Source organism: Lycium barbarum, chromosome 6 (genome assembly GCF_019175385.1).
Source record: "Lycium barbarum isolate Lr01 chromosome 6, ASM1917538v2, whole genome shotgun sequence".
In the NCBI taxonomy this organism is placed as follows: domain Eukaryota; kingdom Viridiplantae; phylum Streptophyta; class Magnoliopsida; order Solanales; family Solanaceae; genus Lycium; species Lycium barbarum.
This window is the reverse complement of record NC_083342.1, coordinates 476453-493128: the sequence shown is the minus strand read 5'-3', so window position 1 is coordinate 493128 and position 16676 is coordinate 476453. Positions and strand designations below refer to the sequence as shown.

The following is a 16676-nucleotide window of genomic DNA, read 5'->3' as shown; positions in this document are numbered from 1 at the left end:
GGATAGGGTGAGATATCCAATACTCCCTCCGCTTCATATTAGTTGTCCACATTACTATACATATCCGTCCCAAAATACTTATCCATTTACATAATCAAAGATAGAATTAATTAAGTTTTTTTCTAGTTTGCCCTTGACAGTAATTATTTTTTTAAGTAATCAATATTGATTAGAGAGTAATTAATTGGAGAGAAATAAGAATAATGTTATAAAAATACACTTATATTTATGAGTTTTAAAAAAACATGTACAGAAGAAAGTGAACAAATATATGGGACAAAGAAAGTACTAAGCTAGGGACTAATTTTATACTCTAATCGTACCAAACGATCCTTGAGACTTTGGCCAGTGAACCACGGTTCGGGGAGGGGTTGAGGTAATAAAAAAATAAATAGATGGATGATTAAAGTAGAAGAAAATCAAATTAATTAAACTAATTGACGTTTTTGCCCCTGTATATAGGAAGAGTAAATGTGGACTGTAGTCCAAAACGATTCCTAATTGGTCCAACTACCTCCGCCGACACCTTCTCATCTCCGATCCTCCGCCACGTCACGACGGTGATTACGTCATCTCCGCCGCGCCAAGGTGAATATAACAACTCGTTTTCTCCACTCACATTTCCCGCTTTTCTTCATGATATTATTATACTCCAAGTGTGTTTTTGTTTTATATTTTCCAATTAATTATCGGAGTTGAGTGCTATTTGACGCCATTTTTTAAACAAAACAAGGAGAGTGTAATGTATAGCACGCACCATCATGTACTAGTCGAGCTTGCATTTTGATAAATAGTTGGTGATAGTTCAGGTAGGAAACGTAAAGACTTAGGACCCGTTTGGCCATAAGAATTATTCACCTTTTTTCGGAATTTTTTTTCTTCACTTTTTTCAAAAATCAGTGTTTTGCCTGTGAAAATTCCAAATACAAATTGAAGTTGTATTTGGAATTGAAAAACAAGCAAAACCTAGTTTTTTCACTTTTTTCACAACCAAAACTAGGGGTGTTCAAATGAGACCGAAAAACCGATCTGAACAGGTAAATCGAGTCAAACCGACTTAATAAATGAAAAACCGACTTGGTTTGACTTGATTTGATTTTAAATTTTAAGAAACCGATAAGATTTGGTGTTAAACCAAAAAAATCAGAACCAAAACTGAACCAAATCGATATATACATCTTCTTCAAAATTTTGGCTGATTCCAAGTCCAATACAATTTCAAATAATTAGAAAGAAAAGTGTAGCCCATTCAAGTTTAAGGTAAAATAAAAAGAAAATTGCTAAATTACTACTAATAAGCTGTGCGGTTCTTCTCTGTGTGTGTGTGTGTAGTTATTTATGTTTTTGTTTCTATTTTCCTTGTAGATTACTAGACTTGGATGTGTTATTTATGTTTTTTGTTTCTATTTTCACTGTATATTACTGGACTTGGATGTGTTATTTATGTTTTTATTTTTATTTTTGCTGTAGATTACTAGATTTGGATGTGGTTGATCTTCTCTGTTCCTTATTCTGGTGCTGGAATACTGTAGCACTCCATTTCTTCCGAAGTTCATGATATACACACACATATAGCGATTGATATTTTTTGTTCATCTTTTCGGTGTATATTACTAGATATGTCGCTTTACATTTCTTCTCTGTATGTGTGTAATTATTAGTAATAACAGCAACGTACCCAGTGTATTCCCACAAGTGGGGTCTGTGGAGGGTAGGATGTACGCAGACCTTAACCCTACCTTTGTGGGGTAGGGAGGCTGTTTCCGTTACACACACACACACAGAGTTATTGATGATTTGTGTTCATAAATGATATTACTAGACATGTAGCTTTGATTTGGTTTCCTAAGCTCATTGTTGTGGTGATGGAATAATGCAGCAGTCAATTTCTTCTGAAGCACGTCTATGGTTTTACTCATTTGCTGAAGTGTAGGTTGAGATGTGTTGCTTTTTAATGTTACACTTTGTATGGTTTGAGTATCTTCTCAATTTGTTGTTTTTGTTTATTCCTCTGTTATTTGAATTTTGATGTGGTTAGAGCTGATAGTATGTTGGTTAGTTTGGAGATCTCTATTTTGATTTCTTAGGTGTATTATTTTGGTTTTGTGAACTCAGCGATGTGAACTTTGAAAAGAATAGCCTAGGTCCAAAGTCCATATCAAATGGACCTTGGGCCATTTGAGACCTTGCCCGTGTTTGCATTGACGTGAAAATATGGTTATGTTCCTATTCTGTGGAGTGTACACTTATCTTTGGATAATTTTCTCTTGTTAATCTTGACAATGGTATTTTACTTATTACCTCTTTGCTGACTAAATCTTTACTTATCTATTTATCTTGTTTATCTTGCTTTTCTTTTCAGGGAGTCCATACATATCGACCTAGATGGACCAGGTAACAGAGTAGTCCTCTGTATCTTTGTCACTTCTAATTTACTTTATGCTTCTTTGGATAGTAATATTTGGGGTACTTGCAGTATGAAAAAGTTGAAAAGATTGGGGAAGGAACATATGGTGTAGTGTACAAGGCTCGTGATCGTGCAACTAATGAAACTGTTGCCCTGAAAAAAATACGCCTGGAGCAAGAAGATGAGGGAGTGCCAAGCACAGCTATTAGAGAAATTTCTCTTTTGAAAGAGATGCAGCACGGAAACATTGTGAGGTATAAAATGGTCTTTATAGTTTATTTAGAACCAATATGAACCATATGATTGTGATTGCAAACGAAGTTTAACTTAGGCTGTATTTTGCTTTCCTGTGATTGTGATATCAACGTGATGCAAGTTATAATGGAATTTTATGCATGTGTCTAGTTCTCCTCCATATCAGTAAATTCACAGTCTTTGCTGTTTTATAACAGCAATGTTGTTTTAACTGCACTGGGTATTTGTTCTGTTTTACCCTTGTTTCACTTTGTTAGTTTTTTTTGTTTTGAACTTCGATATTCTAGAAATGTTTCTATCAGTCTTTATTGAGTGTAATCTTTTCCTTTACAGAGAAGGTGAAGCAGCATGATCTAGTCTTAGAAACCTATCGCTTGAATCATGTGTGGGAGATCCTAATGGAATGTATAGAGTTCTTACTTCAGGAAACTTTGATCGTCTGTTTTTGTGATTGTTAGAGTGTATGTGGGTTACACAACTGCTATTTCTTTATGCTTTTAGTTGTATTGTCAGCAGGTTGTGAGGAAGGGAAAAGCATATAGTTTCACTTAGATTTTTGACAAGCGAAAACTTATTTAACATTGTAGTTTTCAAGTATCTAGAAGCTAAGCATCAATGCAACACGAGCTTGTTCCATTGAATGAACTTGGGGTTGTGTAGTGATGATTACTTTCAGCCAAGGCAGTTATTTAGGAGCCTATTAGTCATTCTGAAGTGGAGAATAGAGAACACTCCAGCATTCTACTCTTGTAGTTTCTTGTAGGTGTCCCTAGTTTCCACACAAAAATTTTATAAACTTACTGTTTTCAGTTTGATTTTTTTAACACGTGACAACACAATGTGTTTCGATCCTCTATTTAATTGTGTTTGAAAGGTGATGAGACTTGCAAGTTTCAGTTGGTGTGCTACCATGGGGTCTCAGGTTCAAATCCCAGCGGAGGAAAAAATACTATGTGATTTCTTCCCATCTATCCAAGCCTTGGTGGACCTCCCGGTATCTATCTTGGTGGGAGGTAGCAGGTAACCTGTGGAACTAATAGAGGTGCGTGCAAGCTGGCCCAGACACCACGGTTATTTAAAAAAAAAATCAGCTGATGTGCTTCTATGATGATGGGTAAATACAAAAAGAGTTTGAATATGCTTTGCTAGCATTTTAGTGATATATGTGTGAGTGAGCCAGGGTGTACTATCGTAGGTGTGAGCTGTTGTCCACCTTAGGAATTGCAGTCTTGTGTAATCACGACTCTAAATGAAAGGAGGACCAGAGAGAGAGGGATACTATGAATGCTGTGGATGATTGGGTTATGTTTATTTCTGGAGCAGCATTCTTGCTTTTGCTGATTGAATTAGTAGTTAGAGACTAAACAATAGGTGCAAACATGTACTATATAACAGTAACTTTGGTTGCAGTACTGAGTGGTTCTTTCTAATGTGGGAAGAGCTATTTTTGAACTTCATATCTGTATCTTCTCTAATATAAAAAAAAAGTCTCTATTATTTGGAAACAGGTTGCTGGATGTGGTTCACAGCGAGAAGCGGTTATATCTAGTCTTTGAATATCTTGACTTGGATTTGAAGAAGCACATGGATTCAAGTCCTGAATTCTCTAAGGATCCCCGTGTTGTAAAAGTGAGTAAGATCTATGTTCCTTTGGAGGTTGCTTTTATTTTTATATTTAGCTGCTTCATTGGTTGCATTACTTCTATGAAGCTTGTCATAACTAACAGTCTTAGTTGAAGAGGAAGGAGATGCACCCTTACACAATAGATAGAATATATTATTATCCAAGTATGTAATGTGAGAAAGTATCACCACCTAATGGTAAAGGATTGTCAGATTGAGAGGCTCTTTGTTCTTGGCCAATGAAATAATATCTCCAATTTTGCAGACCTTTTTGCATCAAATGCTCCGTGGTATTGCTCATTGTCATTCTCATAGAGTTCTTCACCGAGATCTGAAGCCTCAGAACTTGCTGATAGATCCACGCACCAATGTGTTAAAGCTTGCAGATTTTGGATTGGGTAGAGCATTTGGTATTCCTGTTAGAACTTTCACTCATGAGGTATGTACATGGTTTTCAGTTATTTGAAACAAAATCGCCAAACAGCATGTATTACCGTTGTCTCATGTTGTTCCTTTTCAAACTTGACCAGAAAGTAGATATTAGGCTATGAGCAGAAACTGTTGTCGCATCTGATGCCTCTCTGTAATATCCGGTCCATCCTGTCTAAATGAACATCCTTTTTACCGCTTAAGGTGTTTGTTTGGCTGAAAAAATAAAATGATTGAATTATCATGTCTGTGTCTCATTGATTTAAAAAGCAGAATCTGTTCATACTTCTTTTCTAGCATATCGTCGATCCTTTTGAGCTTATTTCTTCTGACTTCTAACAGTAGACTTCATTGTTTCAGGTGGTGACGTTATGGTACAGGGCACCCGAAATACTGCTTGGATCAAGGAACTACTCTACTCCAGTTGATGTGTGGTCAGCTGGTTGCATATTTGCCGAGATGGTTAACCAGCGGCCTCTGTTTCCTGGTGACTCGGAGATTGATGAACTTTTCAAGATTTTCAGGTGTTAATATGCATAGCTAGTTCTTTAATGAATGCTTTGTTACTTCTCAAAGTGAACATACACGCTAATATTTTTGTTGGATGTATTTTTATTATCTACTTATGCCCTTCCTCGTAGATCATTCCAATTCCATTAGGAAAAAATCATTTTTACTAAATGGTTGTTGAAAAGAAACAGTCAAGGATCATTCAAGTGGCCGCTGTTATGACACAGACAAAATTAGAATGCCAGTAGAAGAAACGGGCTTAGGAGGGATTGGATAACCTAAATAGAAGAACATAAATGTTAAGGGCTTACATTTCTGAATTCCTCACAGCATGATGTCCTATACTTGTGTGTAATCTTCATTTCTTCATGCTAAAATACAATGCTAATCAATTAATTAATATGTATGATCAACACTCCCTCTCTCTCTATGGGGTTGTTAGGTTGTAAGAAGGTTTAAAAGTTGGAGTTTGAAGTGCAGTATATGACTCTCTCTCTCTCTCTCTCTCTCTCTCATACAGTGTGTATTTCATATGCAACAACAACAACATACCCAGTATAATCCCACCGGGTGGGGTTTGGGGGGGAGGGTAGAGTGTACGCAGACCTTACCCCTACCTTGTGGAGGTAGGGAGGCTGTTTCCAATAGACGTGTATTTCATATGCATATAAATTATATTGCAGTATAGTAAGAGAATGTATATGAGGTTTCTCGAATTTATGTTATCTCATATCTTTGTTTCCTTGTGTTTTATATTATTAAGTCTTTTCATTGCTGTCATGATTCCCTACTATTTTGCTGTATGAAGAGTGGTGGGTACTCCAAATGAGAATATATGGCCTGGAGTGACTTCTTTGCCTGATTATAAATCTGCCTTTCCAAAATGGCCTCGTAAGGTAATCTAGAATATCTTAATTATTTTTCTCTTCTTTCTTCCCCTTTAGGACTAGCCTGATTCTCCTGTCAATATTATCACATTTCTAAAGAATGCGTAATTCAGGTCCTTTACATTGCAGGATCTGGCAACTGTAGTCCCGAATCTTGATACAGCAGGACTTGATCTCCTTGGTGTAAGTTTTCTTTCTAAATGATATACATATTATAAGTATGAAGGTTTCTCGTATTCTGAATGAAAATCCAGTGAAATAATTATAGGTATTCACAGCTAGAATGCTATTCTGAATGACGTTGTGACATTGGTAGCAAAAAGCGATTGAGTAAATAAATGTTCTTAAGGGAAAGGGAAGTTCCACATTGCAGTGCTCATTATTCATATTCTTGTTTCAGTCACTTTAGTCTAGGCCTATTTGTTCCCTTTCTTCCTGTCTCTCTTGTTTTCCCTTTTTGTAACTTGTATTCAGAGATCACCTATTGGGGGCTAGGACTCTTCGGTTGCAGTTGCTTATATGCACATCATTGTTTTTTTTTTTTTTTGGTGTAGCAGATTATATAAAAGGCTTAGTGCTTTTACCATAGTACGTGGGCACCGAGTAGATGTTTAATATAGTTATATGCATAGGCTTCAATCATACGTCTGAAAATCCGTGGCCTCATTACTTTCAGAAAATGCTCTACTTGGATCCCAGCAAGAGAATCACTGCCAGGAGTGCCCTAGAACATGATTACTTCAAGGACATTGGCCGTTTTCCATGACTTTTTGCATCTTCATCCACAACGTGAATGTAAATTTGGTATGTTAACCACAGGGCTTTGTTCTGGAAATTTATGTGATATTTAGTGCTTTTATTTTTTAAAATTTCATCAAACGTGATTCAATCCATGTTAAAGAGTTCTCAGTTTTGGTTCTATCTTAGGTGCAGTAGCAATCATACTTAAGCGAGGACGCACTGCATTACTGTTCAGGATCGGAGTGATGTGCGTTTATATTTCTTGCGTAGTTTTCATACTGGAATTGAAGAACAAGATGATTATCCACGTCAGTTATACTTGAGTACTATTCCTGGAGGATGCAGGCTACTGTTCAGGTTTACCAAGTTATGTATTGATACTTGTATGAAAATTCCTCTTAGTCTGACTATAGCGATCACTGGCTTCACAAAATTTAGGAATCTTCATGAACTTCTGCACAGAAAATATGACGATTTCATTCTGACGAGAAAGTACTTTTTGTGAGACTATCTGCTAGCGCAGAGGATTGTTCATTTTGCTTGGATGGATCTGCTTAAAGTCATCTCAGTTGAGATAACCTTACATATTTATCAAGTAAATATTATTGAGTTGGCACAGAGAAAAAAGTAACTAAAGTCCGTCTTGAAACAATTCATTGCATTTTCTCCCATACTTCCTAGGTAAATTCATTTTAATTTCAACATTGAGTCACTAAACGCTATATATCTACTGCATCTACTTATGCATATTGCCCCTCATATTTGAAATCTTTAAATTTTGCCCTTCGGTTAAATCCCATGGGTTCCAGGTTCGAACCGCCACACAGTCAAAGTTTTAAAAAAAATTCGCAAGGCAGAGTTTAAATTTCGCTATGCCCCCATCGGCATACACTTGTGAAGGAATTACCAAAGTTATGCTGAACCCGGCATACTTATGCCTTATGGGCAGACTTGGCATAAGTATGCCAGGTCTGGCATAACTTTGGTAATTCCTTCACAAGTTTATGCCGGGTCCGGCATAAAAGTTTGCCCATTAAAAGTATGCCCCCACCGGCATAAACTTGTTAAGGAATTACCAAACTTATGCCGGACCCGACATACTTATGCCTTATGGGCAGACTTGGCATAAGTATGCCGGGTTCGGCATAACTTTGATAATTCCTTCACAAGTTTATGCAGGGTCCAACATAAAAATTTGCCCATTAAAAGTATGCCTCCACCGGCATAAACTTGTTAAAGAATTACCAAAGTTATGCCGGACCCGACATACTTATGCCAAGTCTGCCCATAAGGCATTAGTATGCCGGGTCCGGCATAAATTTGGTAATTCCTTAACAAGTATATGCCGGGTCCGGCATACACACGACCCAAATCTTGCCTTGCAATTTTTTTTTAATTTATGCTTGAGTGGGGGTTCGAACTCAGAACCTCATGATTTCTGCGTGAACGCTCAGAGTTGCAATGCGAAGGGCAAAAATTAAAGACCAGCAATATGAGGGGCATAATTTAAAGACCACAAATATGAGGGGCAAAATTTAAAGACCACCCCAAAAGAAGGGCAATCCGCGCAAAAAAATGTAAAAGAATGAGTTATTAGTTTGAGTCCCGGTTGAAAGATAAGGAACGATTTTGGGCCTTTACTCAAATTTGAGTTCATAACACTTTGTTCCTTCTCGGCAATTCGCAGGATCGCCCTTCGTTTGGGATGGCCTTTATTTGGTGCCCCTCAAATTGTTGGTCTTTAATTTTTGTCCTTCGCGTTGTAATTCTAAGCTTCGCATAAAAATTATGAGGTTCTGGGTTCGAACCCCCGCTCAAGCATAAGATTAAAAAATATTTTTGCAATGCAAGGCAAAAGCAAGGCCTGGACGCGTGTTTGCCTATACCGGCATAACCTTGTTAAAAAATAACTAAAGTTATGCCCGTACCAACATAACTATAAGTTCCGCCTTATAAGTCAAAGTTTATGCCTTAAGGAAAAGTTCCGCCTTAGAAGCATACTTTTAGTTATGCCTTAAACTAAAAGTTTGCCCGCATAACTAAAAGTATGCCCCATAAGGCGGACTTTTCCTTAAGGCATAATTAAAAGTAACTAAAAGTTTGCTTTCTTAAGGAAATGTTATGCTTTATGGGACATACTTTTAGCCGTGTCTTAACTAAAAGTCTACCCTATAAGGCATAACTAAATTATGCCGTAAGGAAAAATTATGCGTTATGGGGCAGACTTTTAGTTAAAGGCATAACTAAAAGTCTACCCATAAGGCATAGTTATGCCGGTACCGGCATAACTTTAGTTATTTTTTAACAAGGTTATGCCGCTACGGGCAGACACGCATCCAAACCTTGTATTGCGAAAATATTTTTTAATTTTATGCTTGAGCGGGGGTTCGAATCCAGAACCTCAGTATTCGCCCATCTTTTCAAGCGAGGGGTAAAACTTAAAGACCACAAATATGAGGGTCAATATATAAATACCACCCCAAAGGAAGGGCAATCCGCGCAATTTTTTGTTCCTTCTCCAAGTGCAATAACAGATGGATCATTCGCACAAATGCCTTCTTTAATTTTTATCCCTCAAATTTGTGGTCTGACTAGGCAATGGACTATTCTTCCCCCTTCCCTATATAGGGGTAGATGTTTTGGTTTCGTGATTGAGCCGGATAATAATAATGCTCGATACGAGTATCGGGTGATACGATATTTTCCTTGTAATGGTAGGAGGATTAAAGGCGAGATTTTTACGTCTGAGAAAGGAAGATGGACCCAATTGGTTGTTACATCCGTGCACTTTGGAGGACTTTAGAGATGATACCAAGACTTCACTCATTGCTTGTGGACGAATGTTGTACAGTAGCCCTCCGGCTGATGACTTTGTTCTGGCATTTGATCCATTCATCACAAATGATGATCAAATTCTACACGTTTTGATTTACCACTTGTGGCTCATGATATTCCTCCATATCATTATCAGTTGTCTTCTAAATTGGGAGTGTGTCGAGGTCGTCTACGGTTTGTTCAAGTAACTCTGCTACCAAGTTCATCCCTTTGTATATGTGTATGGGAGCTTGAGGAGGATTACACAATGGGGAGCTTGGTGCACGAGAGAATCCCCACCTTCACACGACCGCAACGTTCTGATGACATAAATGTTTTTTATGTACTAGCTTTCCACCCAAACAATGAGGATCTTATATGTCGTCGTGCAGGTAATTATCGTATTGTTGGTCAATTGGATTAGGTTTGTTGATCGTTCTTATCGTTGTCTTTCTGTTGTCCATTTTATTTAACTCAGGATGTTTTAGGCCTATGATTTAGTGTTGAATGCAGACTAGATTTTTTTTTTTTTTTTTGGTAGTTGGCAATGTCGAGGGTCTACCGAAAACATCATCTCTTTCTTCCAAGGTAGAGGTAAGATCTGCATACATTTTACCCTCCCCAGATCTCGCTATATAAATTTCACTGGGTATGTTGTTGTTGTCGTTGCTGGTAGTTGGCAAAGACCTTTCTTTCAAGTTATTGCGTTCACAATGTTTAAAACTCCTCAGTTACCCCCACTGTTCAATTTTGTTAATTCCTATGATACTTTATATTGTTAATCTAGACCCCTCCTGAGGAAATACACTTGGTAAGTTGTTGTTGTACTTTACACTGATAATATATTAGGGACAAGGGTCAAAATTGCTCCTCAATTATTGAAAATGGATCAATTATACCATCCGTTTGGTTTTGATATAAAAAATACCGACCGTTAAATTACTGGCTCACGTATGCCCGTATAACTAACATACTACCAGCTGTGATGTTAACCCATTAAAAAAAGATTTCCTTGCTGACATGGTTATTAACAAGAGGTTATAGCCGATTCAATTTGACATTAATCTGGAATCCGGAAAGTTTGAAGCAATTATGGTCTCTGTTTTCATTTTTCATACTCTTAACCATGTTGACTTAGAATTGTTGAACTCTAACCATGCATCTTAGAATTGTTTTTGTTTTGTTTTGCTTGGTAGTTAGCAAAGACTTTTCTATCAGGTTATTGTGTTCATAATGTTTAACTCCCCAGTTAACCGAGTGAATAATTTAAATGGCCATCCAACTATAGTAAATTCTTCATTAAACTTATGAAACTTTTATTTGGTCTGACGATAGAGAGCACTGACTTCAGAAAACTTAGGACTCTTCATGAATTTCTGCACAGAAGATATGACGATTTCATTCTGATGAAAAATTACTTTTTGGAAAATTATGTGCAAGCAATTGAATCGATTAATCTAAACACTAATATGGAAATGTATATATTTTTTTGGCTTAATATGGGGTTTGGTTTAGCAGAGAATTTTTCGTTTTGCTTAGATGGATCCACTTTAGAGTCATTTAAGTTGATATAACTCTACGTCTAGCTCATTCATCCTTATAGTAGAAGAAAATAACTGAGTTTATTTAAGAAATAAATAAAGATTTTGTAAGAATTATTAAGCTAGACGATCATTTGAGAAATTCGATAGTTTAGTTATGATGTGGCATCATCTTTCTGGCATTGAAAGTTGATTTTTCAGCTAAATGATTTTCTGGAATGTTAGGTTCGATAATTTTATGGGAGTTGATTGCTTATATGGTCACCTAACTATTAGAAATGGTGTAATAGAGTTACTTTTCTTTTATTTTATAATACAAAACTCACTCAATTATTGGAAATGATGTGACAAAGTTTTTTTTTTTTTAATTTTTTATTTTGTAAAATAAAATTCACTTTATTATTGCTATGTCGCTCTAAAATATACTCTTAGTGGGAAAATATATTTTTTGTAACAAGTTAATGACGTGACACAATGTTGAAAAGTCAAAAAACAAAGGACGTAAAACCCAACCAATTTAACCAGATCTTTTCATACACATTATTACCACCTAACCTTGGTTAAGTGATATTTAATCTTTAGTTTTTATCTGCTAAGGTTAAATTGTTTGATTTGATGTAATCGTATGCGGATAAGTATTTACATGTATGCTTCCATGGAGGCCTCAGGGTGTCAATTTTGATTAATTTTTCAGGAAATATAAAATAAAAGAGGAACTTTTCTATTGGAAACAAGAACTTTGCATTAATAAGCTTTGACAGGTTTTATACAACAGAATGGCTGACATTTATTCAGTACCATATTGTTAATATTATTTCATGATAAGAAGATTCTACATATCATTTATATAAATGCAGCAATATCCTTATAAAGCTACTTGAGGGAAGACCATGAGGGGCTTGTTCATTTCGAATCTGATGCTGCTTTGGACATCAAACATAAGCTGAAGCTTTACCTTTCCATCTAGAGAGTTAAAATGGTAAAAAAAAAAAAAAAAGTTAGGAGCCATATATAGCATCATTTAATTACATATTCAAAATTTTAAGACAATGGGAATAAACCAGATCGTTGAATTCGGTACTCGGTCGCGACTATAAATGCAAATATAATTACTCAATAAACACTACTTCCAGTCCGTATTATTCGTTTGTCACTCCCTCCGTTCACTTTTACTTGTCCACTATGGACTTTACACACGTCTTAAGAAATAATAAATGAAGCCATATTTTACCGTGATACTCTTGTTAATTGATGTATAATTGCATTGGATTTGAAAAATAATTTGGAATGAGTAATTAATGCTAAGGACAAAACAGGAAAAACAAATTATTTTTCTCTTGATATACAAAAGTGATTAAGTATAAGTGAAAATCTATTTATGGAATAGTGGACAAGTAAAAGTGAACCGAGGGAACCGAGGGAACCGAGGGAGTACTTGTTTTTGGAAAAAACAGGAAGTATTTATGACTTCTTTTTAAAAAATCACCTTAGTTATGCTCTAAAAACAGTAGAGTGCTAATTAATAAGTGAGATTATATTTTTAGACAAATACTCTAATAATTGATAAGGTTAGTTAATGTCTTTGGCTTATGCAATAACTGTAAACGACAGATAATATGGACCAGAGGTAATATATGCGTTTCAAAATTCTTCAACTATACTCTCTCCGGATAAAAAAAAGTGTCAACTTAGCATTTTGTTTTGGTAAAAAAAAATGTTCACTTATTAAATCAAGAAACAATCAACCTTATCTTTCCAGATTTATCCCTATTAAGTGTTATGTGATCAAATCTCAATGCCTATTTAATTACGGGTAGTTTAGTCAATTTAGATATTTTTTCTTGAAGTGAATAGTTTCTTAAAGATGTGCAAATGACTAAGTGAACTCTTTTTTTGATCCGGAGGAAGTACTACATTTGCCGATGTATCTTATTAGAGAGAGACCTGAAAGTAAGTCTCAAGCTTAGTCTTTAGAGTAGCATACTCTTGTTTCACTCCTTGGAATGTGTTCTTGCACCTGCAAAATTTGGTCCATAAATAATAAGGTTAGAGGTTTTGTACACCGACAATCTATAATACTTTTGTACAATCAGATTAAATTACATGTAACAATTAACATATTTATAACAAACATGAGTTGATAATTAACTTTAGAGTGGAATAAATAACTTCTTTAACCTTTTCAGATATTGTTGTTACATCAAGGAAACTAGCTATAAGTAGGAGAAGGCAAGATACTTTACCCTTCTATATTTTTTGCATTACAATATTCCTGAAACTGAGAGCATTGTATTTTTACTCTTCTGGCACCAATGCTGCAACAAAAGTTCTAATATTAAAAATATTGTAATTCATTTAGTAAAAATTAGTACTAAGTTTAGACGCAATAAGCAATATTATTTGTAGAGAATACCTTTTGAACAAAAATGGGTTCAACTTGATAACTTTTACATATTGATATTTTTTTCTTACATTATCAGGTTACCTTAGACGTAATTAAAGGCAACTAACCATAATTAGTGGAACTAGTAACAAGAAAAATAAGGTAATCGACATGCATTTACAATGGATTAAATTGCACTAATATGGTATAAAAAAATTATTTACACTATTAATAAATATGCGATAAATCTTTAATTAATAGACATAACCAAAAAAAGAAGTGGGATAATTTGAGAAAGGGAAATTTAATGATAAAAGTATATATGGAGATACATGCATGCAAATGAAGCAATATACATAATCTTAGAAAAAGTCATGATACAACCTTCCAAATGATTAGATTCTCCACTACAATTACATATTTGTCTAGAATTACATTTTTTTTTTGTGCGCGCACGCTAAAGATAAGGATATTCTTAACTGATACAAAGTAGAAAAATAACCATTCTGTCAAAAAAAAAAAAAAACTCCAATTTGTTGAATTCCCTTTTTTTGGTAAAGTTATCATGTTTATTATTATTATAAAACAATTAAAATGTTGGGGAAAAAGAAGCTGCTAAATTTGAGGTGAAAAAGTGTGGAGATCAGAAGAAAAAAAGAGGATTGCAGAATCATGCAAAAAATGACTAGAACGTCTAAGTGGAATATGAGAATAAGAATTTTACTTGTTTTTTCAACCGTGCTCAATAATTGGTTGATCATTATTCACAAACTTTTATAGTTTGACTATATTCATAGGGAGGTCCAAATGTCGACCCAAATAGATTCATTAAACTTTTCTATCATTTTTTGTTATTCTTTGAAAGGTGAACTCTCAACGTAAGTACAAAAATGTATAGCATCTAAGTTTATATAGTATATCAATAAGTACAAAAATATATTGGATCTAAGTTTATATAGTACATCAATAACATATCAATTTTATATTATTAGTGTATTTTATCATGTTATAGAATGCTACTTGAAAATTTATTTATTTTAGATTACCAACTAAAATTATAATATAGAATCACCCGCAATTATCTTTCAAGTCCGATCTATTGTGTAAATATATTTTGTACCTTCAGTACATATATAATACTCATAAACTCTAAATAATTACAGATGTATTATTGTGAACTTGGACATGCTACCTTGAGCTGCTACCCTTGAATTGGTACATCAAATTATCCAGCCTAGCAAAATCATAGGGTCCATTTTCCCTGCATAGAACAAAAGAAAAACAATATTTGGGTAAGCATTAATTACAAATATTACAATTTCTTATATACTTTCCTGCATGATGTATATATTGTAAGCGCTGCTGAGGAATTAGAGAAATGACTTGGTGAATGACATGGAGAATTAAATTGGGAGAAAATGAGTTTTTCCCTGATTTTTAAGTTATATATCACATTGATATTATAAATAAGATGAGTTGTTGACGTGTCTATATATATATATACTTATCCATGACAATTCTATATATATGTCAGCCTACTTGTAATAACCGACACCGAATTTAGCATGTTGTGGTTTTTTTTCATTTTCTGCATGCAATAATATATAGCCATAATAGAAAAATTGTGGCGGTTTAACAAATAAGTCGCATGTCAAGAAATAAGATTTTTCGTGGTGATTTCTTTAGGGCATAATATATAAACAAGCCCTCAAACTCGGCTTCAACCGGTAAGTATGCCCTCCAACTTTGGGTGTGCACAAGTAGATACCTCAACTTGTATAAATTAAGTTGAACAAGCAAACACGAATGTTGATGTGGCACCTCCAAAATTTATGTCCCACGTCAGCATTTGTGTTTACTTGTTCAACTTTATACAAGTTGAGGTGCCTACTTGTGCACACCCAAAGTTGGAGAGCATACTTGCTATAGCTGATGCCAAGTTTGAGGGCTTGTTTTTGCATTATGCCTTTCTTTAGTTGTCACAAAAATGAATGTCTTTATTACAACTCGAAGAGGTCATCACAAAAAGTGATAGTTTTAGTGACAAACCTTATCGTCAAGGATAGTATTGATGATTATACTCTTTTTTTCAATAGTGACAACTACACTTGAGTTTTTACAAATATTTGTCTTTTCCGCGTCGAAAGAGATTTGTTTGGGGAAAAAATTGACTTACCTAAGCATTAGTGCCTATGGTTCCATTAAAAGGGATCGAAGTTAATTACTTAATTAACACTGTCGGGACTTATGATATTCATATAAAAAATAACTTCTTACAGTGCAAGTTCAATATTGCGAATAAATCTGGCTGAATCTGTGTAAAATAGCTTGACAACTTCTTCAAGAAAGTTAGGGTTTGCATCATCTTGCAATTCTTCAAGATGAATAAATTGTTCATCAAGGTATCCCTGCACAAAAATACTAGTTATAATTAAAATTATTCACCTTTGTAACAAATAACAAATTAAATTTTATTCACTGACAGTATAAAATATTATTTATAGCTATAGATTCATTATCATTTGACTGACTCCAACAAGTTATCCACATAAATTAGGATAGAAGCAGTAATAGTTTTTTAATCGCAATAAGTGAAAAACTCAAACTGGAAAACTTTTCCATCGTCCAATATTTACACCAATCTACATTAGCTTATTACAGTTAACTGATAGCGTGAGATGATAATACATATTATTGACCATAGTTAGAGATAAAGATGTATACGAAAAGCTATGTGTTTATTAGATTGACGTAAGTATCAAGAGTGATTAGCTTTTTTTGAAATTGAAATTAAACTCCACAAAAACTAATATCTTTTCATATAATAGTACTACATGTCAAATAGAGCACACTCATTTCCTAAAGTTAGAATGATTTGTGAATTTCGTTTTTAAATTTAAGAAATAATTACATGTGACTAAGTCATTAAATAAAAATATGACCTGGTCCAAGAGGCTTCTCCTCATGTAAGCAGCTTGGCGTTGCTTTTCGTTCTCCATTTTTTTGTTTACGTAAAAAGGAATGGAAATATTGAATTTAAAGAAGTATTAAAATCTGTTTGAGGAATACTATTGCTAAAGACTAGA

The 16676-nt window shown here is 34.6% G+C and overlaps 2 protein-coding genes across 6 annotated transcripts; one reads left to right on the top strand and one right to left on the bottom strand.

The window, feature by feature from the left end:
- The first annotated feature begins 432 nt into the window (after positions 1–432).
- On the top strand, positions 433–7435 carry LOC132600348 (cell division control protein 2 homolog A-like). 5 transcript variants are annotated; one of them, XM_060313426.1, is made up of 11 exons: positions 443–588; positions 1471–1515; positions 2363–2394; positions 2477–2661; positions 4171–4291; positions 4551–4724; positions 5075–5238; positions 6033–6120; positions 6241–6294; positions 6788–6915; positions 7039–7435. In XM_060313426.1, exons 3-10 carry the CDS (start codon positions 2386–2388, stop codon positions 6875–6877), a joined length of 885 nt encoding a protein of 294 aa, XP_060169409.1. In that variant the 5' UTR covers positions 443–588; positions 1471–1515; positions 2363–2385; the 3' UTR covers positions 6878–6915; positions 7039–7435. The 5 variants fall into 5 exon arrangements, with proteins under 5 accessions (XP_060169410.1, XP_060169408.1, XP_060169406.1 ...); XM_060313425.1 differs by lacking the exon at positions 1471–1515 and having other exon boundaries at positions 436–588; positions 7022–7435; XM_060313423.1 differs by lacking the exon at positions 1471–1515 and having other exon boundaries at positions 437–588; positions 7045–7435.
- A 4495-nt stretch (positions 7436–11930) lies between these two features.
- Positions 11931–16654, bottom strand: LOC132599429 (histidine-containing phosphotransfer protein 4-like). The gene is made up of 6 exons (XM_060312804.1): positions 16533–16654; positions 15868–15998; positions 14783–14851; positions 13451–13522; positions 13152–13224; positions 11931–12170 (listed from the first exon to the last, which is right to left on the bottom strand). Exons 1-6 carry the CDS (start codon positions 16587–16589, stop codon positions 12159–12161), a joined length of 414 nt encoding a protein of 137 aa, XP_060168787.1. The 5' UTR covers positions 16590–16654; the 3' UTR covers positions 11931–12158.
- Between the last annotated feature and the right edge of the window lie 22 nt (positions 16655–16676).

Bases quoted from the DNA above. Each gene is read 5' to 3' on its own strand.
- LOC132600348 (XM_060313425.1), top strand. The intron at 5,239-6,032 runs GTGTTAATATGC...TGCTGTATGAAG, and splicing joins GAACTTTTCAAGATTTTCAG to AGTGGTGGGTACTCCAAATG. The intron at 6,121-6,240 runs GTAATCTAGAAT...TTTACATTGCAG, and splicing joins TTCCAAAATGGCCTCGTAAG to GATCTGGCAACTGTAGTCCC.
- LOC132599429 (XM_060312804.1), bottom strand. From the start codon at position 16,589: ATGGAGAACGAAAAGCAACGCCAAGCTGCTTACATGAGGAGAAGCCTC. The intron at 13,523-14,782 runs GTAGCATGTCCA...CTTTTGTTGCAG, and splicing joins TTCAAGGGTAGCAGCTCAAG to CATTGGTGCCAGAAGAGTAA. The intron at 13,225-13,450 runs GTAAAGTATCTT...CAAATTTTGCAG, and splicing joins AATGCAAAAAATATAGAAGG to GTGCAAGAACACATTCCAAG.